The sequence below is a fragment of the Chaetodon trifascialis genome, chromosome 6 (assembly GCF_039877785.1).
Source record: "Chaetodon trifascialis isolate fChaTrf1 chromosome 6, fChaTrf1.hap1, whole genome shotgun sequence".
Lineage (NCBI taxonomy): Eukaryota > Metazoa > Chordata > Actinopteri > Chaetodontiformes > Chaetodontidae > Chaetodon > Chaetodon trifascialis.
The window spans coordinates 12266881-12282776 of NC_092061.1; the positions used below are offsets into that span (position 1 = coordinate 12266881).

At 43.2% G+C, this 15896-nt stretch overlaps 1 protein-coding gene across 1 annotated transcript in view; it reads left to right on the plus strand.

Moving 5' to 3' along the window:
• The window catches only part of aopep (aminopeptidase O (putative)), a 75830-nt gene extending 60156 nt beyond the window's left edge, over positions 1-15674 (plus strand). Inside the window, exons 15-18 of the mRNA XM_070965126.1 lie at positions 406-522; positions 6051-6137; positions 6219-6367; positions 14362-15674. Of these exons, the coding sequence (XP_070821227.1) occupies positions 406-522; positions 6051-6137; positions 6219-6359 (345 nt within the window). The 3' untranslated portion in view covers positions 6360-6367; positions 14362-15674. The remainder of the gene's footprint in view (positions 1-405; positions 523-6050; positions 6138-6218; positions 6368-14361) is intronic.
• Positions 15675-15896: the final 222 nt, after the last annotated feature.

A 15896-nucleotide genomic window follows, 5' to 3' on the forward strand; every position in this document is an offset into this window, starting at 1 on the left:
ATTCTAATATTTTCCCTTCATCTGTCCTCTTTTGCCTATTTTGTAATATTTCCCAGTTGCACAAGATTCACTCGGTTTACCATATTTATTTAATTGCCATTTCAGCTGTTTTATTATGCTACCGTTTCCTCCGTTTGAGAGGCTGCATTAATTGCCTGACTTATATTGATGGGTTTTTCCCCCCACAGCTGAAATGAAAATTAAACTTAAATAAATGTGTTTGAGAACAGACTCACGGCATGCAATATGTTTATAATTTGGCTGGTTTAGTAGTTTGAAGCTGCTGGTGTAAGGAGGACGGGACTTTTTTTTTTTTGCTCATAATATCCAATAATGTGTCTGAGTCGATTTTATGAGGGAGCTTGTGTCAGTCTATTAATCTCATGAATTGTTTTGTCTCCTCAGGTGACGTCGGAGCAGCTAGTGATGCTTCTGGAGCTTCTGCTCGAGGAAGAGGAGCTAAGCGTGGCGACGATGCGCGCCCTGCAGAGAACCTACAACCTACAGAATCAAGACGCTGAGGTAAGACCACACACACACGCACATACATGCTCAGACAAGTGAGTGTATGCATCCAAGCTCCATAATGTCCTCCAATAATAAAAAGTAGAAGGTTCCCTCTCCCTTTCCATCCCAAGGCGCACTGCTTAGTAATGTGTAGTAAATTCTGCTGTAATAGCAGCTCTCTTCTTTACAGCCACCATTACTGACTAAATCCCACAAGTATTCGCTTCATGTTTTAGTACCGCACAAAGTTCCTTAATGGTACTATTAACGTTGTTTGCGAGTATGTGCGTGTGTGTGTTTTTCGTCTGTGATTGGGCTGTGCAGCTGTGTGTGTGTTGTGGCTGAAGAAGTCTTTGCTGTACAGCGCTGCCTCTCAGTACAGGAGCATGAGTGGCAGGGCCCGTAAACTGTCCACGCTAACCTCCGTCATTAACACGTAGCTCGTCTTGAAAAGAAAAATTTGATACATATTTAGTTTTTTACAAGTCCTTATTAATTATATGAGCTGTTTTGTTGGGGCAGTAACGTATATAATGGGGCTCAGATGTTCTGCTGTACAGAGCCAGTTGAGCGGTTGTTGTGTTGAATCCAGACAGCGTAAGTTGTTTTTATTATTTACGTTACGAACTCAAAGTCAGACCACTTGCTCAAGTTCTCACACTTAAAAAAAAAAGTTGCCTCTAATCTTCCAATGTTTCTGTGACTTTACTCACTAATTAACCTTGCGGTCAGAAGCCGAAGCCCTTTTGCGTTTGGCCTCCGGTTGAGCTTTTGGTTCAGGCCTCTTTAGTCGGACTTCCTGGCAGATGAAAGCAGATTCTCATCTGCAATTTCCAGGAAAAACTTTAGCGTTCGCTAAAAATACACAGGGCCATTATGCACATAGTCATGCATGAAAACACAGACACACACACACACACACACACACACACACACACACACACACACACACACACACACACACACACACACACACACACACACACATCTGCAAGCACCTGCCCTAAGCCAACAGTCCTGTCTTAATGCTGATGCTGGTAATCTCATTCAGAAGAGGTTAATCACCTACGTCGTTCCTTATAAACGCAGCCATTTATTCTCCCTCTTTCTGTCTCCTGGTCTGATTGTGTTCATCTTCTCACTCAGCCTTTCTTTGTCTGGTGCTGCATCCTCTTCAGGATTGATGATTGATCTGCTTAAAAATCTTGCACAAATACAATACTGAGTGCACTTCAGCTTCTCCAGCCCTTCACTGTTTACCTCATAGAGAATAAGAGCTTTGCAGCGTGGATGGGTATTGGGTAATAGGAACGATTCTTATGGCTTCTGAAGAGTGGTTGGTAATGTGTCTGCTCGGGAAGCATCGTGATACGACAAAACACGACACAGATTGTTCACCCTTAAAATAGAACTGTATTATCAGTCTCAGCTGCATACAGTAAAAATCTCCAGCAAGTCTTCTGATGACGATTTCATACCACATTAATGCCAGACTTTCCTGATTTGCTGTTTTAATGAATTTTCTTAATCCTTTTTATGAGGTCTTTTCTCATTACCACAGCTTAATCTGGTGACAGAAGCATGGCATGCTGTTACATATAGTTTCATCACCTGTTAGTTGCTGAACATGTCTCACTCCAAGCAGTACAGGGAAGTTTATAGCGCTGTGCAGTGAAAGTGATAAGGAGGTCTCGGGGTTAAAGGTGCATCGAAGACTGGCGTGCCAGCTAAAGTCTGTGTGTGTGTGACCTGCGTGAGCATGTACACGACAGTGAAAGGAAATCTGTGGCTGAGCACCAGTGTGCGTGCGGCGGGGCTGCTGTGTGAACCGTGTGTGACCATGAATATGTGTGCGAGTGCCGGAGCATGTGTTTGCATGTATGAGAGAGAGTGCATGACTTTTCCCATGAGCCTCATGTGATGTGAGATGCCGTGTGTCTCCATGCACGCGTGTGCACGCATGTGTCTGCATCCATGTGTGTAGTTTCCTAAGCGCATTCATAATTTTGTGAGAGCGTGGACGTATGCTCGTGTGTGTCGAAGGCCATCTGTCGGTCAAGCACACAGGACGCATTGTCTGTTTCTGCGCAGGTTAGGTTTACTCCTCCAGTGACTGCAGACTTCACTGGACCACATCAAGTCTGGTTCCACATGTGGAGCGGAGAAGAGGAGACAACAGAAAGAGGAAACAGACTTATTGAGAATAGACCAAGGAGTGTCTGAGTCAGCCCAAGTTTGTTTGTGTAGCCTTTCATCGCAGTGACAGTCTCAGTGGGCTTCACAGACTGGAAACAAAAACAGCCTTTTTAAGCACAGAGGAGAAAATCCCCTCCCACATCCAATAGGTACCGTGATGATAGACAATGATAATATAATGGAGCACAAATATATGGTTGAAAGTACAGCTGAAACAATTAGTTTATTAATTGATTGTTTTTGTAATTTTTCATAAACATTCCCAACTCCTAGTTTGTAAGGATTTGGTGCTTTTATTGTCTTATGTGACAGAAAACTGGACACAATAAGCAGTTTGAAGATGCCAGCTCACTACCTCCTGACATTTTACAAACCAAAATGAATCATTCAATCAATTAGGAATGAAAATAATTGTTAGTCGCAGACCTATGTGAAAGACAGAAAGCATAAAAACGCCTTAACAGAAAATGCTGTCTCCACCTTTTATTGCAGTTTCGATTATTTACAGTTCACAGTGTGTTTCCTCTCTTCAGCCAGAAATCAGCATTATGATGTTTGGGTGCCTGTACTGGCACACAGTCTGCGGACAAGTCAAGACTACCGTAACACTGCATTTACATCTTCACTCCACACATGCCTTTACGTGTCTGTCCCGTCTGTAAGATTCAGATTTTATGAGGAGTTTGTCACGGTAAGTGCGAGTGCACAGAGTACATAGTGTCAGTTGTAGTGTTTGTGTATGTCGAATTTGGTGGTGGTGGTGGTGGTGGAGGAGGCGAGGGAGGGGGCGAGGGGCAGTAATAAATGAAGGAATGTCACCGTGTTATTGCATGTGCTGTCAGAGAGAGGGGCCCAGCGAGAGGAAACCGTTAAAAAAAAGAAAAAAAGGGGTAAGTAGAGGTGCACCAGGCAGCTGCTCTGCCCCAGGGCTCTCCCCAGGAATGTAACCCAGTGCAGGGAACAGCTGCTGGGCTACGCAGGCCAGAAGGGCAGGGCTGGCACCAGAGGGTACACATACTGTACACACTCGTGCACATTCATGAATACGAACACACACACACACACACACACACACACACACACACACACACACACACACACACACACACACACACACACACACACACATCGTCGTTCCTTTACCATGTTACACTCGACTTATACCCTTTGTCATGTCTGCTTTGGGATTTTTGCAGCCTTCCAGAGTGAACGCAGGCAGAGACTATATAAGAAAAGGAAGATTTTAAACTTTGTTTAGGAACTAGAAGGCCCTCCTGAGACCAATTAAACTCATGTTTATTTAGTAGGTTGCAGAGGTAATGTGAGGATTGAAATGTGGCTGTTGCACAATGGAGTATTGCTCGGTCTCCATTCTCATGCTGCATTAACAGGTGGAGGGCAGCCCAACAAACAAAGTAAAAAGTCCCATTAAGAGTGTGCTCACATTCACACAGCACTCAGGTAGATCCATTTGGCTCTTTTCTCGTGTACTGCCTCGAAATGAATATCTGTACAAGTGCTGTAGAAATGCCCAAAGCTTGAGCTGTTGAAATAGAATCAATCACCAAGAATCCCACGCTCGGTCACTGTACTCTCCAAAGGACTACTTTATTATCCGGAGTGTGTGGAGATAGTTATAGAGGAGATTGAAATACCCACGAAAAAACCAGCCAAGGGAAACTGTCGGGCTTTAAAGAAGTGACAGAGCTTTAAAAGATTTCTCATCTGGATTCTTTATCGCTCTTCTGCCTCTTCTATCATCCTCCTGCTCATCTCTTCCACCAGAGTGTATACACATACACGTGCACTGTGTATATCCACGCCTGTGCACGTACGCACATGCACGCTCATAGCAGATGATGAAGGATGATGGCCGAGGCAGGGACAGAGCCTGTCTCTGATCTCCCCTGTAACCGCGGCAACAGAGCTCCTATTGATCCTCTGGGAGAAAGGCCAGACATTACCTTTCACACACATGCACACATACAGTAGAAACACACCTTTTCACTCACACATGCCCAGGAGAATTAAATCGAACTTTGAAGCATGAGCTTGAGATTGAGACGTTTCCTCTCGGAAACAAAGTTCACGTCTGTTAATCGTCCGCTTCTGGATGAATCTGTTCGTTGTCAGAGGAGCCGTTTGTCTTTTGTCACTGGCATCGAAGGAGACCCGATCAGATCAGTGTGTGAGTGCAGTGGCCAAAAGCAGCAAGATGAAATGTTTTCCAAAAGGGCAACTTTGTGAAGAAGGAATGCATAAGAATAACAGATGAAAACCTTCAACAGCATTCTGCTTTTTTATGATTTTTTTCATTAGTGGTATGAACTGTGTTTCAGTTCCCTCTAATGTCACGCTGCCTGCACACAGGGTGTGTATGTGGTCAGCTCCGCCAGCTTTGAATGAACAACACAAACTCTGAAATTACACTTCTATAACTTCACCTTATATACAAACATGCTGCGCAAAACATAAATAAAAACAGAATGTAACCATTTGCAAACTTTCAGTCAAAACTGTTAGTCATGTGTTCACAAAGGGAACATCCCTGCTTGTGAACGACTGAGCCTTTCCAGGACGCTCCTTTCATACCCAAACATGATACTATCACCTGTTACCAGTGAACCTGTTTACCTGTGGGATGTTCCAAACAGGTGTTTTTGGAGCAAGCTTTACTTAAAAGTGAGAAACTGGGTGATTTTTTTTAGGGCTGCTCCTACACAGGCACTGTGTATCTGTATATCTGCACCTGAGCAGAAATTCTGGGTGTAATGAATGAGTTAATGAATGAAGCGTCAAACTCTTCAGTCCAGCCCTGCTTACAAAAACCTCTTTTAATGCTTAATCTTTTCTTTGATTTCTTGGCTCTGTGTTGAGATTTTCAATCTCAAGGTCAGATTTAGAATAATTAAATGAATATTTTATGTTTGTGATTCCGGGCTGCAGGTAGTGCGCGTGCCTCACAGCAAGAAGGTTGCCGGTTCGATCCCCGGGTCAGGCGGGGCCTTTCTGTGTGAAGTTTGCATGTTCTTCCCGTGCATGCGTGGGTTCTCTCCGGGTACTCCGGCTTCCTCCCACAGACCAAAAACATGCTCATTAGGTTAATTGATGACTCTAAATTGTCCGTAGGTGTGAGTGTGAGTGTGAATGGTTGTTTGTCCTTGCATGTGGCCCTGCAATCGGCTGTCGACCGGTTCAGGGTGTACCCCGCCTTTCGCCCATTGTAGCTATGATAGGCTCCAGCCCCCCGCAACCCCGAAAGGGATAGGCGGTATAGATAATGGATGGATGGATGTTTGTGATTCCATTAACACGGTGTGTTTTTCCCCCTCTGTTTTGGCTCCCAGGTGCGGCATCGCTGGTGCGAGCTGGTGGTCAAACATGCGTACACTCAGGCTTACAAAGACGTGGAATACTTTCTGCTCCATGACCAAGTAAATACAATGAAACCTCCAAGCATTTTGAAAATACCGATTTGACCTTAACATGATAAACTAACTGTGTGTGTGTTGCAGGCCATGGGTGTGTATCTGTACGGGGAGCTGATGGTTCAGGAGGACCCTGAGCAGCAGGCTCTGGCCTCACGCTGCCTCTCATTGGTCCAGGAAGAAATGGACCAATCGGCGCGGAGAGTGGTGGCGGAGATGGTCCTATGACGTTGGAGGTGAAGTCTCGTTCTCAGTTTTTCCATTCATGTCGACTACGCGGTGTGTCAGAGGCAAAGAAAACTCAAACTTTCATCTTCTTCTTCTGTACTTTTATTTCTTTCAACTTCTCTCCGGTTTCATCAGACTTTCACCTGCTGCCATTGGCACTGAACATCAGTCGAAAACACATCAACAGGCCGATTTAGAAATGTCAGTTTGCAGGTTTTCAGCTGCTTGATATTTGCAGTTTAGTCTGGAACTAAATGCCTTGACATGGAGAAAAGAACCAATAACATCAGTGAAACAAAGCATTTCAGCAGAATTTCTCAAATACTCTGCATCGTCCAAACATCATTGTCATTCATTGCTGTTCTTCTAAATGTTTCTGCACATTAAAGACAATATTTTTATCTCATATCGGACCTCGCAGTCTGAAATGGAGACCGTAAAAGAAAGCTTTGTGCAGGATTGATCCGGATTCCATCTGCATCAGGGGACAGTCCACACTCCAGTCACTTGGCTACCTATACTTCACATTCCTCTCTGAGCCCATTGAGTGTGTGCATGTGTGTGTTTGTAGACCCAGAATGGGGCCTTTTACGTGGTTTCACAGCAGCGCCATCAGGATGTGTTTGTCAAAGAAGGAATTTGGGAATGTGTTCCTCAAACAAACGAGAGCGAAGAGAGAAAAAGGGAGAGAACGGGTCAGCGAGCGTTCTCTGAGCTCGGGACGGTCTCAGCTCGATGTGGGGTGATTTTTATTCTGTTGACCCTGAAAATCCGCCGGTGTGTGTGTGTGCGTGCGTGCATTACTACAGCTAGTATCAAACACAGAGCTTTTCGACAGTTCAGAGCAGTGAGGGGTTTATTGGTCTCACACTAAATGCAGGGAAGAGAGAAATTTATGTCTTAGACAGGCCGACAGAAAGAAGAGGGGCCAGAGGAAGAGCGGGAGGGAGGACTGGAGTGAGGATGGGCCTCTTTGAAGCCGCTGATCTTTTCATAACAGTCCTGCTATTGCAGACACTAACCTTTGAATAATGAGCGCAGGCAACTAAACGGATCTCAGCTCAACAATTCAACTACTGTAACCCCAATACTCTCCAAAGCTTTTAAACAACATTAGTGTAATACAGATCAAGTGCTGGAGCTGGAGTATTGTGAAAGTACTCTGCTTTTAACCACTTTGAACAATTTTACAGATTTTTCCTTCTTTAAGATTTTATTTATTTATTTTTTCATTTTGCTTTTATTTGATATTTTGATTGTACAGTCAATAAAATGTCAAGAAATTGTGGAAAAATGACGACCGGCCAACAATCCAAAGCCCAAGTATATTCAATTTATTACACTGTAAAACAGAGAAAAGCAGCAGATCTTTTGAGAAGCTAAAAGAAGCACGTTTGTTATATTTGCTTGAAAAATGCCTTCACCGATTAATCAATTATCAATAAATATGCCAATTAATTTCCTGTCAATCTACTCAATAGACTTAAGAAATGATTCAAGTGTGGTTTGACAGGATATGATGGTTTAAAGATGACCAACTGTATTTTTCTCGACGTGAATTTTTAGTTTGAGTCGTGTTAGGCTGTGACTGGTTGCAACATGTAGGTTAAATTCAAATGTAGAGATTCATCTCAGATCTTTAATTTCAGTGTTTAGTGTGAAAGGAACTCGTTCCAACGCAGCGGCCCGTGTTGACTCAACCGTCAAACTTTCAAAGTCCCCATTAGAAATTAGCCAGCTGTGTTATTATCGAGCATGACCCCAATTCAGCGAGCGTGAGGTCAAACAAGGCGTCCGTGACCTTGGTCAACACGGGCTGCGTCAGGAGGTGCCGCTAAATACTCGTCCCCATCAACCTGAGTGACTTACAGCGCTAAATCCTTTTTTAGGCCGTGACCAAGCCACTACAAGACAGGCTTTTATCTTCAGACACACACACAGAGACAGCTTTATGCATTTGCACAGGATGTGAAAGGCTTTCTAGACAAGTGCTCGGCATCTGGCTCAGTCCTGATAAATCTCCCTGACACACACACACACACACACACACACACACACACACACAATACACACACATGTAGCGCCTATCTGTCTGTGCCCACAGATCTTTTGTCATCATCCTTTACTCCCTCACTACACCTCCCTTGGAGCCTCACTACAAGTACAGGAGGAATGAAATGGAGCAAAGACTCCTCAGAAAAAAAGAGCAGAAGAAGAAGAGAAGCATTTAGAGATTAATAACCTAACTTTTACTATTGCTTCCCACTGGACTGAACTAAACGAGCCTCTGTAAACATCAATGCATCATGCCGGTCAGCTGAGCTCAGGTCCAGATCTCTCTCCCAATTAAAATGATGGATGAACTGCTTTTTCATATTGCACTGCGGGGAGACGGATTCATGTTTTACTGCTCAGTTTGTGTTCCCCTGTAGTCTTTTCTTAAGTGGAACAGTCCTCCATGTACCCTTTTACACCCTCACACGCAGACCCACAGTACAGTGGGATTAGGCTGAGGCGGGCTGAGAGGGTTTTAACTGAAAACAACATGTCTGTCAAGGCGCACTCCCTGCTCTGTGTTTTTAAACCTAAAAAGCACAACCCTTTAAAGGGAGAAGGGTGGTCTCTCCCTGTCTTTTTTTTTTTCCTCCTCTTTTCCCCTCCCCGCTCACTCCCTCGTTCTTTTCTTCTCCCGGTACATGCCTCTGGAATCCCTCTTGATCCGCTTAATGAGGGGCATATCGCCGGGTTAGCCGAGCGTGGCGAATGGGAGAGGAGGAGAGGGGCAACCAAGGAAAATAGTGTGAGAAGGAGAGGGAGCGAGGATCTACAGGTCTGCTCTTTCATGACTGCGCTCTGACGGCAGACGTGAGGGAGAAACAACAAAGAAAGTTGGAGATTTTTCATTTCAAGGGTGTTGCAGGTTAGCGCTGGACTGGAGCATGTAGCTGGAGAAAAGGGGAAAAAAAAAGACTGGGAGAAGATCTTGTTCTTTCATGTCTGGGCTGTGAGGGTTCCTGGCGTGCTGATTTGTGACTTGTGATAAAATCACATTGCCAGGGATTACCACACAGCCCTGACCCAGCCGGCTGCCATGGCAACCTCAGCCCCTCCTTTACACACACCCCCCACCCCCCAGAAACTTAAAACTAAAGACATGATTATCTGAGAGTGCGTTTGATTGTGTTGGAGGAGTTGATGATTTGAGAGGAAGAAGGGATGATGAGGGAGCCAGAGGGGCTCGATGCGAGTGTTTTGTGTTGGTGTGTGTGTGTGCGCGTGCGTGTCAGTCCACCGGGCAGGTTTTGTATCCTCTCTCCAGCCAGGCACAGAGCTTAGCTGATTGGTGAACAGTGATTGATTTCCTCTTTGTTCACAGTGGCTAAGTTCTGCACCTGAGGAGAGCATGACCCAGACAAGCGGACAAAAGGAAGACAATGAGTCGGTGTGAGAGAAAAGCCAGAGGAGAAATGTTCTTTGAAGTTTTTAGTGTGTGTGTGCACGCGCGCTGCTGCGAGCACATAGTTCAGTTCAATTATCTAATGTGTGTTTATACATTTCACTCCCAGATTGCCTTCCCCTTTCTCCTCCTCTCTCACCTTTCCCGTCTCTCTTATCTCATCTCACTCTCCTCCTCTTTCCTCTCGTATCGTGCACTTTCCATCAGCTTGGTCTAAATACACCTCATCTCTCCCAGCCTCACTTGCATGTCTGTAAAACTTTCCGCAGAGACTCTCTCTCAGAAGAATTAAACAAACGAGCCTCCTCACAAATTCAAAACGCTGTGCGACATTGCTAATGAGCGCCGCGCTACGCTCTCCTGCTTTGTCCGTCGTTCCATCGTCTCTCATCTTTCTTCTGTGCTCTCTGCCTCCACCCCTCTGCTCCTGCCTCCTCTTTGCGACGTAGCATAAAAGATAATCCTGCAGATGATGCCAGTTGCACGCTCTGTAGTTCTTGCGAAGGTGAGAGCCAAGTACCTCAGGAGAGAGACTGTACTTCCAGTACTAATGAGGCCTGGGGAGACCCAAATGCTGCTGACAGATATTTCATCAATCCAGGAGCAGTGGCCACCATCATCACCCTCATCATCATCAGTGTCCTCCTCCTCTGCTGTTCTCTCCTTCTTACAGCAGACGCTTACTGTCCCAAAGTCAGGTACTAGCTCTATACAGTATTGCTGCATACATGTAGTCATAGTATGCAGTTTGAACAGTTAGTACACAGAAAAAAACAGCATATTCTACCATTGAATACTTAGAGGGAGCTGTGGGCGTCAATCAAACTACAACTTTTAAATGTCACTGCTAGTTTAGCTTTCCAAAAAGACAGCATCTTTCTTTAGATAAAATACTTTTTGTCAGCTGTGTGAGCCGCTCGCAGCTGGTAAAAATACCATTTCCTTCGTGTATTGCATTGTGGGAGAATAATGTACACTGACAGTTGGCTGTTCGTATTTAGTGTGCGTATTGTCATTTTAGTGTGCTTCATTTTGTCACTTTTCCAGTGTGAAAACACTTCATAGGAAAAACCTGCTTAGAATTCTGGATGTTTTTACAGAGGGGTTTGTTCATCTGTCATTCATAGCCTGATGTATAGAACACTTAAGTCTTAAAACATGGCAAAAAATTGTTTTTTATGGGTATTTTCTGGAGTGATAAAAAGAGATATCAAAAAACATTTGACTCTAATATGTCAACAAAATAACACAAGCAAGAATTTTTAACCTGGCTTTATCCAATGTTCAGATTTCTGTTCTGGAAATGCACACAAAATAGCACATATTTAATTAGATACTGCCTCACTTGCATATTTAAACATAGTAATACAAAAAAAGAACTGTTTTAATGTAAGTAATGAACTTGGAGAAAGTTCATGGTAATAATAATAAACGAGATAAATCTGAAGTGTCTTGCATTACATTTCAGCTCGTCAGTGCTCTTTGCTGGACAAACTACGCAACAGTGACAGTGTTTCTAAATCACCTCAAACCCAGTTTGGCCTTACCATAATGCGGTTTCCTGTTCGGCTGACGTGTGCACTGATAAACTGTGAGCTGATATATTGGCTTGGCAGATTTATCGGTCTAGCTCTAGCAGCTTTTCCTACCAGCACTTCTAAAGTTCATTAATAAACTTATTAGATTTTGTTTGTCTTCTCTGGCCAAAAAACAAAGTGTAAATATAACTTGACTTGTGGGTTTACAGGCAGTTATGTGCTGGAATATTTCTTGTGACTTCCTCTCCAGCCAAGAAAGCATATTTTCAAATGACCCCTTTAACTTACCGGTTTAGTTCAGTTACAGCAAGGTTAACTCAGAACCATCCCTTCAGCACTTAAAAGTGCTTCGGGTTTTAAACTTCACATCACTTTGGCAGTGAAAAGTGCCGTCCGTGCATCCCTGGCTGTTCTGTATTGATTTCAGATCTAATCTCAGCCTGAGGTAGTCGTGATACAGAGATCCATAAAGCAGACGAATTCTCAAAAAACACATTACCACACTGTGTCGGAAAACAAGACTGAGGCGTCAAAAGATGGAAATCTCACAATGATTTTAGAGTTTCTGTCATTTAGGGATGTCGGTCTCACTTTATCAGGACAATTTAGCGTTTCTACTGTGGATTTACTGCACAATATACGCTTCTATTGTGTTGTCTCAGATAGGAGAAACAAAAGGCTGCGATCCTGTAAAACACCCACTGATACTAGAAAAGCAGCAACCGTCAGTTGGGTTACACCACACGCATTGTTTCAGGCAGTACAGCGTGTGTGGAGGGAGGGTTCCCAAATTAGTCGAAATAAGCTTCAAACACAGGAAAACAATTCGAACTGCCAACTGTTTGTGCCAACTCAGTGATCAATAACTCTCAGTCCTTGTCACATGTTCCATGACATAGATTTGTTTTGGACCTGCGACACAACAATTTCCACTTTTCATCTTCCAACCAGACAGTTCCTTGCTCATCAGCTCAATAAAGAGTAACTCGTGTTAAGTTTCAAATACTGACCAGCGGTAACTTCCTGCGTTGCCACGACGTGGGTGTCAAGTTCACGACCACACCAGCTAATTGTAATGCAAAGCTATACAGGACCAATCACTCCCAAATCAGAACGGTGACAGATGGCTGAAAATGTATTTTAGAACCGGTCAGTCTTTTTTTGGCAAATCAGAATATGAGCTGCGAGGAGGTATTATGGCGCTCTATATTCACAGCGACAAAATGGCGACTAAACGAGGACAGATGTGTGAATTAGAAATGAGGGCCATGTGGAGCCTGCCATTTTTAGACCTATATTTAGGGCCTGTTAAAAGAGTAATGACCATCAAAGGCCTGTAAAAGAGAGGAATTGCCATCAGAGCGCGTATCTAAAAGGTGATTTATTACACTCTAATGGGAGGGAAATGGTGCTCTGCACATCAAAGGACAAAGCAACATTGTATAAAGACACCGAAAATAAAGTTATTCAGCCCACACCACCCACACCTTCTTCTCTTCACACAACTCAACCAGACTGTCTCTTTAATGTTGGGCGTATTTTAGGGAGCCGTTGCATTTCAAAGTGTACGATGGCAACTTTTTTAATTTGAAGTAATGCGGTATGTGTGCGTGCCTTCCACAGAAGGTGCTGGAATGTGATTCAGGTTGATTTACAGAGAGATTTTTATGATCGGACTCCTGAAATAGTCCCTGTTTTTATGTACCAATCACTTTGGATAGCTCCCAGCATCCAGCAGTGGTCTTGCTGACATCGCGGTGGAGGGGTTTCTACCATGTCAACCACACCTTTCACCAGCGAGTGAAGTCCAACAGTCTAAATGAGCCTACAGTAGTGTGGTTTCTTGTGGGTTTGGCAAAGCGGAACGCTGCCTGACACGCAGCCTGAGCTGGCATTGCTTTTTGCTTCATTACAGACACTGCAAGGAAAAGAGGAAAAAAATAAATGTGTTCGAAGCCAGCCAGTGCTTCATGAGAAAGAGAGATTTGGGCTTGGCCTCCTGTGCCTACTGAGCTGATAATCAGTCCTACAGAACCACTGGCTCAGTTCAGCAGGAACAGGAGTCTAGTCCACTCACCACCGGAGCACACTGGCACTGGTTTCAGCAGGCGTAACCTTCCCTTTTAACAGATTAAATACAACGCCCACTGTTCTGTTGGACAACTGAGTTATTAGGGATTTAATTTTACATGAGTTCAGGCTTTGAAGTGATCGATGTGATCACGGCAATCATGGTGGTACCATAGTCTTTACATAATGTGTGTGTTGGTGTCTGATGAACTATATATGACATGTCAAGAGAATGGCCACCATTAGCTTAGCGCAGACATCTAGAGCTGAAACGATTTGATGATTAATCAGTTAGTTCACTGCCAGAGAATTAATTGCCAACAGTTTTGATAATTGATCAAATGTGAGGATTTGCTGTTTTTGTCTGTTTTATATGCTTGGATTTTAGAACCCTTTCTGGAAAATGGGACATTTTTAGACTACACAATCTATTAATGGCATAAATAATTTAGAGATCAATGGATTTGAATTTTGGCATGACATAGTTTGTCCACCGGGGAGTGACAGCAAGTTTAATACTGGTTCTTTATTTGTCATTATAAAGCACTTATTAATGCCTTATTGTGTGACAATATGCTACTAATATGTATGCACATAAGCAACTAGTTAATGGTGAATATGTGTACCTTAAAATCTGTAAAACATCCTGTGCAGTTCATTTCTTGGCCAGTTTTTTAGTAACCAAATTTAAGAGATTCTCATCAAAAATATATTGGTCGATCTTTCGTTAGTTTTTTAAACTTTTGGCGTCCACCTCATAAGCCCACTGTTGGTCAGGTTCTGTGTGTAAACTGGATTATTTGTCTGGACTGAACACACTCGAGGTCGTCAGTGTTTGCATCCACATCAGGTGGACACCAGCAGTTCAGCCAGAGGATTGTAGACATGTACCAAATGTTCTGTAATGCTCCAATCCGTATGTATCGCTCTCTTCCAGGTTGCTGACTACAAATGGAGATGACAGGAGTTTGGCACACGGGGGTGTACGGGAGGTCCAGCACTCACCTCCTCTTCCTCTGCAGGAGAGGGGACGCTGCAGAATCACTCAGCAGTGTGAACACCAGAAGGCTCTGCACTTACTCTACAGCCAAGGCCAACTGGCAAGTTTCAGAGCACAGCAGTTCTGTTCATTCAAGTCTAAAGAAATGGATGGTGTGTGTGTGAACCACTAACCATACAAGCTGTTCCTAGTGAGATATGAAGTTGTTGACTGCGTTATTGTTGTGGTAAGAGAGAAAAAAAATATCAAATTTCACCTGTTTTAAAGTGATAGATCGTGGAAAGACACAGCACCTCCATCCATGTTTAAGAACCTGAGCTGCTGTGTTTAAATTAGCCCGTGCATGTGTGAGGCTGTGTAGGTGTGAGTTCATGTCTGTTTAGTCTGAAGCCATGATCTGGTTCGTAAGAGTTTAGACTGGAAATACCTTCAGGTGAGTCATGTTTTTACACATAACAAATTACTTCACTCGGACCTGTAACAACACTGGAAAATATAGAGCCGACGACTCTCGGGGCTTTTCTATATGTGTGAATGTTTTTCTCTCTGATTTTAAGTTGAAGTATTTGATATGTTGATATTAAAATAAAATGCTTTCTTAAAATAAATGCCTCAATTTTCTCTAAGCTTATTCCATCACTGAGGGAGCGAAACCTGAACATCGGCTGAGTGTATCAAGCCTGTTATGCCCATTTTATATGCAACTAAGGTGCAAGTACAAGAGCTAGATTATCATTTCAGACATCTGTATGAAAATAAAGGTTGTCTAATGTAATAAAAAAAACGTGAGTGAAATCCAAGTACATTTTTATTCAGAAATCCATTGAAGAAAACGCTGATATCTGTATTAAAAAAGCTTCCTGCACATTCAGTGTTTCGCTACACGACAATGTTTCTTCTTAGAGGTCACACAGGTATTTGTTTGTTGCACTGATTGCAACAGCTGCTGATCAGTAACAAGAACGTCCTTCTGCTCCAGCGAAATGAGGGGAGAGGGCAGATCATTTTTGCACTTTTAAGCATAAATCCATCATCCACAGTCCCTCATAATACATACAATTATTTATCCAAATTTAGCCCATCGTTAAACTGAGATCTGACGACATAACAGGTAAATATTCCAATCTTTTACCCACTTTTTACTTTTAAGGGTGGAAAACAAATCTGCACACAAATCACATTAAATAGTAATGTAAAAATTTCAAAACAAAACATCAATGATCCCGAATGATGCCAAAACAAATGTGACCAAAAAAAATATAAATCTACAGTATGCCTTTGTTTATTTTCTGTCCAGCTCCAGCAGTGTAGTCCTAAACAATGTTATGCAGGAGCATTAGCAGGGTATTCTCAAACGTTAAGACCTCGGTGGTAATTTTAAATGTCTATGCTTGAAATGATGGATCAAACACAAAAGGACAGACTCATTCATCTTCATAAATAATGAAGCAGTAGAAAATGCTCAATGAGAA